Source organism: Balaenoptera musculus, chromosome 15 (assembly GCF_009873245.2).
Source record: "Balaenoptera musculus isolate JJ_BM4_2016_0621 chromosome 15, mBalMus1.pri.v3, whole genome shotgun sequence".
Classification (NCBI taxonomy): domain Eukaryota; kingdom Metazoa; phylum Chordata; class Mammalia; order Artiodactyla; family Balaenopteridae; genus Balaenoptera; species Balaenoptera musculus.
In genome coordinates this window covers 48,269,272-48,279,539 of record NC_045799.1, presented here as the reverse complement: position 1 = coordinate 48,279,539, position 10,268 = coordinate 48,269,272, and the positions used below count along the sequence as shown (strand labels likewise).

The following is a 10,268-nucleotide window of genomic DNA, read 5'->3' as shown; positions in this document are numbered from 1 at the left end:
AAACGAGATCTCGTGAGAGAGAGAGAGAGAGAGAGCGCGCGAGAGAGGGCGAGATTTGGAGGCGCCCGCGCTTCTGCGTGCGGGGAGGGTCTCCCCACGGATCGCTCGAGTGTCCACTGAGGTGCATGAGGGGCTAGGGGTGGGGCGTGAGCGCCGCAGTGCATGCTGGGGCCGCCGTGCCTGGGGCGGGGCCTAAGTCGGGAGCAAAGCGCGGGACCGACGAAAGTACCTGCTCGCGGGGTTGTCGCGCCCTGGGGCTAGCGGTGCGCGCCGGCTTCCGAGGTACCTCCCCTGCCGGCCCTCCCTAACCCTGACGCCCGCTCGAGGGGCCGCCGCCGTCCTGTCCCCGCCTGGGCTCCGCCTCCGCCGGAGCGGGGATCGGGCGGTGGGCCCTGCTGATGGCCTCTGGCCGGCTCAGGTCAATGGGGACCCTTCAGGAGCGCGAGTGCCGCGTTTTGAGCGGGCCGGGTCGCAGTGGTGCCCACCTTGGAGGGTGTGAGGGCTTAGATGAGAACTCTCCACGCAGGATACGTAGCAGAGAATCTGGTGTTTAGGGATGAGTGGAGGCACTGTTAACTCTGACTGTCGCCGCTCCTCCAGCGTCCTGTTTCTTTGTCTCACACACGCCTCCCTTCGTGGCCGGCACATGGCTCCATAGTTGGGGACATGTGGCCCCAAGCTGTCTACTACTTAACGTTTAACAGGTGTCGGTCCTTTAGAAATAGTTTTGTCCGAGTATTACCGAGTCCAAGCTCGGCTGGAGGACAAGCCAGTAAATTGACAGATGACCTGTTAGGGCAAAGTATAGCGACTTTATTCAGAAAGCCAGTAGCCAGAGAAGACGGTGGACTCGTGTCCCAAAGAACCATCTACCCCAGTTAGAGTTCAGGCTTCTTTTATTCTAAAAGGGGAGGGAGTGTGGCTGCTTGTTGCCCACTTCTTGGTGCCGGAATCATTTGTTCTTACAGCTGTCCACGCAGGTGTGGTCACAGTGTTCCTATATACCTGCAACAAGATCGTTATTTTCTGTTCTGCAACTTTTTAATGTCTATATGATTGGAAAAGTGTTAATACCTTTAAAGGTCAGAGCCTTGAGAATGGGTTCTTCTGTGTATTTCCGGCTATAGGCAATGTACTTTTCCAAAAGGTGCAGAGCCGGAAAGACTAAGCCCCCTGCAACAGAGCACAAATGTTAGAGCTAAAGTAATAGATTCAGCATGGAGTCAGGTTTGTTTTCCTCTGTTAAACATGTCGAAAAAGTTTACCGAATACAATTTTAATGTGCAATATCATACTGTTGCAGCTTTCGCTTTGATGGTTCAAATATTTCACACATTTGATATCTAACACCACTTTTCTCTTTGATAGGAAAGCAAAAATTAAAAAGGTCCTCGACATTACAAGTACACTAGAGGGAAGTGAAAAAAATCTAAAGATGAAGGTATTTCAGACCATCTGCAGGCAGCTTAAAAGTTCAAAGGGGTTTTCTGTAGAACCAGCCCCCTGTGTGGTCTTCTCCACTTCCTCTTATTTGTGTGGCCGGAAGAAAAAAGTGAACCCTTATGAAGAAGTGGACCAAGAAAAGTACTCTGATTTAGTAAGGTCTGTCTTGTCATTCAGAGGCCATGCTCAGGCACCACAGTCTTTGTTTGAGGAAGATGATTTACTCTACGGACCTGTGAGGAAGTGTAAGGCCCCAAAGCAAGAAGCAGCAGGAGTTCCACGAAACTGGTGTCCTCTCTTCAATCCAGAGAAAAGCGGAAAACCAAGTGCAACAAGTGATCCTACAATTCCTTTGAAAATCCCTTTGCAAAGGAATATGATACCAAGTGTGACCCGAATCCTTCAGCAGACCATGACCTCAGAACAGATTTCCTGTTTGGAGAGGTGGAAACGTCGGATGATTCTGGAACTGGGAGAGGATGGCTTTGCAGAATATACTTCAAGTAATTTTCTTAATCCTGATTCCATATGGTTATTATGTTTTCCAGAATACAGAGCACCAGTGTCAAAAGGATGAGTTGTGCTTTTTCTAATGTTAACTAGTGAGGAACTACTTTCAAATGATCATTAGTATTAACAGCATTCTTTATATATTAACTCACTTAATCCTCATGACAACCCTATGAAGCACAGATACTATTATCCCCATTTCACAGATAAAATTGAAGCACAGAGATCAAGTATTTTGACTAAAGATGTATGAAATTCATTTATTTTATAAGCTACAAACTTAAGTATTAGAATTGCCTGTTTTGTTTGATTATGGGAGAGTCAATCGCCTCATAATGGAATTCTAGTTGTTTGCCAGGCATTCTGTTCAGAATCTAGTAAATACCCCCTTGCTCTGCTTATCAGCAGAGACTGACTCATAAATTTAAAGACGGGCAATAAGCCAGAACATGTGATCTGTGTTGAGGTCTTAGTAAATTGAGATGATCAGATGTTCTTCATTAAGAACTGAGAATTGATAAACTTCAGCCTTCAACTCCTAACTCACTAACTTCTTAGACAAGTGAGGAGAATAGCTTTCTTAAAATAGATTCCATTCAAAAGCAAGATGAAAGAAAAGACCACTGGTACAGGAGAATTAGCTGATCCCCCATCAGGATTATAGTTGTTGAAGCTAAGTTTTACACTGAGCATTCCTTAGGCCATGCTTCCCAGAGAGCAGTACATGTACCCCTCGTGGTACACAAGCACTTTCATTTTTAATTTAAGAGCAATGCACTTATTTTGAGGCATCTTAGAAAAAACCTATGTGTATGCATAACACATTAAACCTGTGGTCACGTGTTTTAAAGAAAAAATACTAAGTATTTAGGTGGCACTTGGACGTGGCAAAAATGGTCAAGGCCGGAGCCCCATGTAAATTCCTCGGCTCCCTGGGGCAAGGACTATATGCAGGAGCTAATTGCCTTTTATTTTTATATAAATTTATTTATTTTATTTATTTTTGGCTGTGTTGGGTCTTCGTTGCTGCACGCGGGCTTTCTCTAGTTGCAGTGAGCGGGGGCTACCCTTCATTGCAGTGCGCGGGCTTCTCATTGCGGTGGCTTCTCTTGTTGCGAAGCACGGGCTCTAGGCACGCAGGCTTCAGTAGTTGTGGCACGTGGGCTCAGTAGTTGTGGCTTGAGGGCTCTAGAGCGAAGGCTCAGTAGTTGTGGCACATGGGCTTAGTTGCTCCACAGCATGTGGGATCTTCCTGGACCAGGGCTCGAACCTGTGTTCCCTGCGTTGGCAGGCGGATTCTTAACCACTGTGCCACCAGGGAAGTCCTACACTGATTTTTTAAAATTCTGAAGTATCCATGCTGTCAGTCAGAATATAGGAGACTCATGTTTTTTTTTTTTTAAATACATTTTATTTACTGGGACTTGAAAACATTTCACTTCTATTCCTTTAATTTATTGAGTGAATACTCTGACTTGATGCTATGTGCAATAACTCTTGAATCTTTGAAGATTTATTTTCACAAGTTTAATCATGTTTAACGTTCTTAGCTTTACAATCCTAAGGGATTCTGTAACCCAGATCCCGTGTGTGTTGCCCCTTACATAAGAAGACCTCCCTGGGGTTAAGACTGCAGTGGGGAATGAGTTGTCTGTTTGCTTGGCTGTTGATAAACGAATTTTTTTCCTTCATGTTTTTTTTTTTTTTAATTTATTTATTTTATTTATTTTATTTTTGGCTGTGTTGGGTCTTTGTTGCTGCGCGTGGGCTTTCTCTAGTTGCGGCGAGCGGGGGCTACTCTTCGTTGCCGTGCACGGGCTTCTCATTGTGGTGGCTTCTCTTGTTGCGGAGCACGGGCTCTAGGCACACAGGCTTCAGTAGTTGTGGTGTGCAGGCTCAGTAGTTGTGGCTCACGGGCTCTAGAGCACAGGCTCAGTGGTTGTGGCGCACGGGCTTAGTTGCTCCGTGGCATATGGGATCTTCCCGGACCAAGGCTCGAACCCGTGTTCCCTGCACTGGCAGGTGGACTCTTAACCACTGCGTCACCAGGGAAGCCTCCTTCATGTTTTTAACATGTTTGTGTTCTGCTTCAGTAAAGCTAGTCTGTAGATAAATACTGCTCTTCTTTTCCCTAGGTTTTAATTCCATAAGTCTTAAATTTGTAGGCCTTTTACATGCTAATAAGTCCAATTAAGCCAAGTAAATTTGGAGTAGAATAACTTATTTCCTCAGTTGAATTTCACTTCACTTTCCAAGGAATTTCCCTGAAGCAATTCCATTTTTTGCCAATGGTAGAACTGACCTTTCAAAATGTTTGTAAAAAATACTTGACAAAGGTTATATGGTTTGACATTACCTCATTAGATGAGATGGTTTTCCTCGTTTTCTGTGGGTCTGTCTCCAAGCATGTATATCTCCTGCTCTGTTTCTGTGTGTATCTTACTGATGGTCCCTGAGTTTTCATCTCTCACTCTGCTGTGTGAGGGACCAGAATGAACTTAGGCTCTGGTGCCAGGCCCCAGGCCAGCATTGTGCGTTGAGGCAGATTAACAGCACTGCCTAGGCCTTCTTCATTAAAATGGGGGTGATGATCCTTATCTTGCCAGGTTGTTGTGTTTGAAAGTTAACAGTTTGAAAGCGCCAAGGCCACTGTTTAGCACAGCCATACCCTCTTTTTCTTTCTTTCTCTCCTTCCCTTATCAAGAGTCAAGTGAATATGTAGTGTTTCTGGCATTTGTTGAATATGTTTGTGTCGTCTTTTCTTAAAAGTGTATGAGAAGGGACTTCCCTGGTGGTCCGGTGGTTAAGACTGCACGCTTCCATTGCAAGGGGCACGGGTTTGATCGCTGGTCAGGGAACCAAGAACCCACATGCTACATGGAGGCCAAAAAAAGAAAAAAAAAAGTGTATGAGGAAAAAAAATTCAGGACAGAGCCACTGTCTTAGGCTGTTCTTGCCCTAAAAGAAAGTGCAGGAGAAGACTGTCATGTATTTTCCTCCCCTCTGCCCCAAATCCCACAACATTAATTTGTGTGTGCCTTGATTTTCACTCTTTGCCAGTCACTAAGCCTGTTGATAAAAGGATGCCTCCACCTATGTTCATAATTAAGATTTGGTTGTAAAAAGAACTGTAAACAAGCACAGTTCCCTAAATGTCTAATAACTAGTTATCACAGCTAGTTAACTTACTGGTTACCTAAATTAAACGGACACTTAAATTCTGTGTGAATTCACTAGGTGTGGTCCTGTAGCCCCCAGATCTTCAATTCTAGCTTTGACCTAATGTTACTAGAAATACTTCATTTTAATCTATTTTATTATCTAAGCTCTTCTAGTCCCTTTTGTTTTCAAAGTGCATTCTTAGTGTATTTCACAAGAGGCTGAAATATGGTTAGGGGTTGTCACTTAAAGGTAATTCATGTAATTTTTAATTTGATTGTTGAGAGTTTATATTATAGAGTATCTGTTCTTTAGTATTAGCTTTGTTTTGCGGTTTTTTGTTATTGCTGTTGTTTTCCTTTTCCCCTGATTTTCTTTTCAGACATGTTTTTACAAGGGAAACGGTTTCATGAAGCCTTGGAAAGCATACTGTCACCCCAGCGGAACTTAAAAGAGCCTGATGAAAATCTCCTCAAATCTGGCTACATCCAAAGTATCCAGCATGTTCTGAGAGATGTCAGTGGAGTGCAGGCTCTGGAAAGTGCTGTTAAACATGAGACCCTAAAGTATGTAGGTCTGCTGGACTGTGTAGCTGATTATCAGTAAGTATTCAATTTTTTACATCAAGTGTGGAGGTGAATTCATTCTGGGTGGGACACATGGTTACCTTCCAATGCTAGTTTTTCCTTTTAATTCCTGCTTCAAGGTGTGGCCTCTGTAAAGTCACATCAGGTAAGAGCCATCTCATCCTTGTAAGTCTACATTCCGAAGTCAAAGTGTTTCGTGGAGAAAAGATACAACTTTCCAGTATCCCTAGGATGGCCTGTTTTCCAGCATGTTCCCCTCCCCTCCCCCCCCCCCACCCCAAGCAAAGTACCGGCCATAAGATCCAATTTGATTCCTGCATTTTCTTTCCTGTTTCCCTAAAAATAGCACCTTGATCTGTTGGCCCTGAAAATCAACTCTTTGCCTGGCTTCCAGGCAGTGTTTGACGTGGATAGGAACTCTGAGCTTAATAAAGCTTCCCGTGGCTTTTAAATTGCTGCTATGTTACTGTTTTCACCACTTACTCCAGATTTCAAGGGTAGATATAACCTGCAGATACCCCTATTCCAAAAAAAAGAAAAAAAAAGAAAAAAGCATATGAGCGATACAACAGGATAAGGGGAAAATCTGTGAGTGAAACCCTTGGAACTCCAGTTAAAAGTTACTGGGCTCTGGAGACAGGCTGCCTGAGTTTGGTGTCTGGCTTTTCTTCTTAACCCTGGGCTACTTACTTGGCTTTGGCTTCTCTGTACCTCAATTTGTTTATATGTAAAATAGGACAAATAATAGTACCTACCTCATAGGTTTGTTATAGAGGTTAAATGAGACATTCCCTGTACGGTACTTAAAATGCACACTATCTACTCAGTAAATGTTAGCAACATTATTTTGATCCTATTCTCTCTTGATCCTGTTCTCTCTTTTTAACTGCTGTTGGGTATGAATGAACCATATCCATTATCCTGTTGGGAGCACTCATGTTATTCTGGTATTTCAGTTACAAACTACAGCAATGACCGTGTCTCCTATTCTGTCGTGAGTTTCTCTCGGCAGGTGCACGGGTTCGTTGGTTTGTTTTGGTGAATGATATGTGAGGTTTGGATAAATTCTGTTGATCTGAAGTAGGCCTGGGCGTGAATACTTCTTAAATTTTCCAGGCACGTGTCACTTGCACCCAGGATAGCAAACCATTGCTCTATGGTACAGACCTAAAAGGGGAATTGCGGGGCCACAGGGAACGTGCGTTTTAACACTGTTTCATCATTTCAGCCTGCATTTCAAAATAAATTAGGCTGAGCAAAATAAATTAGCTCTTTTTATTTGTTAAAGAGCTATTTGTGGACTGTCTCATTGCAATTTTAATTTGGGTTTATACTACTAAGTTTTTTTCCATGTTATTAAGTTCTACAAGTTATAGTACATTGCTAGAAACAGTGGTACGTGGCAGAAGTCTTTACTGTAGGGTATTTTGATTTTTTTTAAGGGAGAGAACTGGGAATGGTAGTGCCCTGGGGTGCTGGGGCCCTCTCTTCATTTGCATAGATCGTCAAGCTCTACAGCAATAGAAAACAGTTATAAAGATGACATGTTACCTCTATACCTGCACCGTCCAGTAGAGTAGCCTTTAGCCATAAAAGGCCATCATTAAGCATGTGACTGTGGCCAGTCCAAACAGAGGTATGCTGTAAATATACAAATTAGATTTCAATGACTTCGTACAAAAAGGAATGTAAAATATCTCATTAATAACTTTTTAATATTCATTATATATTGAAATGATATTTTGGATATGTTGGATTAAATAAAATATTAAAATTTCACCTGTTTCTTTTTTTTTTCTTTTTGGATGTAGCTACTAGAAAATTTTAAATGATGTGTGTAGCTCGCATTTTATTTCTTTAGACGGTGCTATTCTAGACTTTATAGATTTTATAAATACCTTGCGTAAGTTGTAATCTAGGGCTACGGTGACAGGAAGGTAACTCTGTGCAAATCTCCCTCTAAACTGCTGATTTTGAAACTGAAGTGAGCAGATAGAGCCCTTTGAGAATCACCAGTTCTTGGTGCAGCTGCCCTGCGGCCCTTTTGACATCTGTGCTTGGCAAGTGTAAAATTCCACCGGGATGGGGTGGGGGTGGGGGATGTACTGGTTATTTAACTAAAAAAAAGTGGCAGGAATTCTTTTCTTTTCCCAATATCCCTAATAGTCAGTAATATCCCTACCCTGTGTGTAAACTTTTAGGACAGGGACCAGGTCTTCTTATTTGTATTTCTGCATATAGTTGGTGCCTGTTAAGTGTTGATGGATTTGAACTCCAGCTTTGGTTTCTGAGACAGCACGATGCTTAGTCCTTTACGATGGGGACTTTGCTACTGGTCTGTTGTGGTTCGTTCTGATAGACGTTTGAAGCCAAATCAACTAAGATAATAATAGTTTCAATTCCCTTGTCAACTGTTAAGCCATGGAGGTCCAAAGAAACTTCTAGAAAGTTTAGAAGCTTGTGCTGGAGAAGTTGTTTCCCAGCACACGCACCTGGGCCCGCACCTGCAGCTCCCATGGGTGCACTTAGGAAGCATCTTCCATCATACCTCGTGGCTGACCTGAATGAGGGGCTCAGAGGAAAGAGAACGTCACACCTCTTCAACCCTAAGTAAAGCTCAGGAGAGCCGTCTTCTTGGAACATGGGGAATAGAAGCAACAGTCATTGGGTGACAACTAGCAAACTATGTGTAAGAAGAGGTTTAGCCTAATAGCGTTTTAGTGTGAACTATTACCTTCAAGGGCTTCCTTTGGTTTCTCTTTAGGGGCAAGCTGTGTGTGATTGATTGGAAGACATCGGAGAAGCGAAAGCCTTTCATCCAAAATACATTTGACAACCCGCTGCAAGTCGTGGCTTATGTTGGTGCCGTAAACCATGACATCAACTACAGCTTTCAGGTCAGGACGCGGAGCCTCCGCTTACTTAAAGCTTTGCTCGATGCCGGGTTATAGCTCCTTCCCTCCTTAGGGTTTTATTCTGTTTGTAACCCACTGCTTACTCTGGTGCTGTCCTTCTGCCACTTCAGAAAGCACTTTCCGCCTCTTGCTGGGCTTTTTGTGGTTGTTAATAGCTCTTTAAAGATCACAGTCCATTCCTTAGCGTCTTACCTGTCATCTCTGTGTTCTTGTGTATCCTGGGCCAGTCTTTCATCGACCCGTCTTAGGAATTGAGTTAGGAGCTGTTCCTGTAGATTGTTTTGTTCTGAGTGTGCCCTGGAGTAAGAAGGAAATGGACCTCAGCTCTGGTGTTGCTGTGGAGATGCTGGAATTGCCCTGTGTTCCTTCCTAGGTTCAGTGCGGCTTGATCGTGGTTGCCTACAAGGACGGGTCCCCTGCCCACCCGCATTTCATGGACGCAGAGCTCTGCTCCCAGTACTGGGCAAAGTGGCTTCTTCGACTGGAAGAATATACAAAGAAGGAAAAGAACCAGAATATTCAGAAACTAGTTTAAGGGCAGGAAGCTGTGTGGGAACGTTCAGGGCTTTCTCAAAGTTTGCGAACACGTATCGCTGTTTCCTGTGATCTGGAATGAGGTGCCACAGGGTCTGAGAGCTGCAGTGACACAAGCAGAACTAGTAATTTGTTGAAATTTATTGCAACCAAAAAGGCAAAGCCAGAAAAGTTAAATTTAAAGAGCTGGACTTGAGCACATAAAAAACCAGCTCTGCTACCTCTGGCTAGCATTTACCCGAAAAAAGGGCAAGCAACACTGGCACAGTGTTGGCGGCTCTTGGACCTCCATAGACCTTTCTGTGTCCCAGGCAGGACGCCCAGTCTTTGAACCGAGAGGTTCAGGGTGTGCAGAGCGTTTCCCCCGGGCACGCCGTGGGGGGGCGGGGGGGCTGCGTGCACCCCTACGGTATGTGTGCAGTGAGAATTCGTATCAGCCAACTACTGCTGCCAGTGCCGGCTCCTAAAACTTGTTTTATGTATGTGGTTCCCTGTATTTCATTTGGGGGAAAAAGCTTCCATTTGACATTTTTGAGAAATAAACATGATTCCTTAGCCTCAAGTAGACATTGCTCTCTGGACAGATGGAGCATCTGCACCTTATCGTGGGCAGTGCCCCTTGGCATCCCACCAGATAACCCTCAGAAGCAGCCAGGCTCCAGACTGAGAATCGTAATTGTAGGTATTTTGGTAGCTAGCTTCTGGTTTGAGTCAAGGGATTGTGTACATGGAGAAAATGTATTGTTTGTGGAATTTTCCAGCTGTGGGAAACAATAATAACATGTAATTTTTTCCTATGTTTGATAAGTAATAAAACTGACTAGTTGCCACTGGGTTCGGGAAACTTAATAAACGCCCACTACAGCCCTGGGGGAAGGCTCCCTGTTTTATGGAGTAGATTAGCATTTGAGTTACAGTTGCTGGCTTAAAATAGTAGGGCGCTACAAACACTTTTTTCCTTCATTAGCCATTAATTACAAGAAATAAAATACAAGATGTGATTAAGGAATGAGGCTTTTGGTTTTGCTTTTTATTTAAATTTGTGCATTTATAGAGTGATTTCACAAACCTGTAATTGTTTAGATTTTGTTTTTAAATTCAGAATTTTACCATTGACCCA

At 43.6% G+C, this 10,268-nt stretch overlaps 1 protein-coding gene across 3 annotated transcripts; it reads left to right on the top strand.

Moving 5' to 3' along the window:
* The first annotated feature begins 9 nt into the window (after positions 1-9).
* Positions 10-9,298, top strand: MGME1 (mitochondrial genome maintenance exonuclease 1). 3 transcript variants are annotated; one of them, XM_036825123.1, is made up of 5 exons: positions 10-121; positions 1,369-1,946; positions 5,495-5,714; positions 8,464-8,596; positions 8,988-9,298. In XM_036825123.1, exons 2-5 carry the CDS (start codon positions 1,436-1,438, stop codon positions 9,147-9,149), a joined length of 1,026 nt encoding a protein of 341 aa, XP_036681018.1. In that variant the 5' UTR covers positions 10-121; positions 1,369-1,435; the 3' UTR covers positions 9,150-9,298. The 3 variants fall into 3 exon arrangements, with proteins under 3 accessions (XP_036681018.1, XP_036681017.1, XP_036681016.1); XM_036825122.1 differs by lacking the exon at positions 10-121 and adding an exon at positions 161-282; XM_036825121.1 differs by lacking the exon at positions 10-121 and adding an exon at positions 336-418.
* The last annotated feature ends 970 nt before the right edge of the window (positions 9,299-10,268 follow it).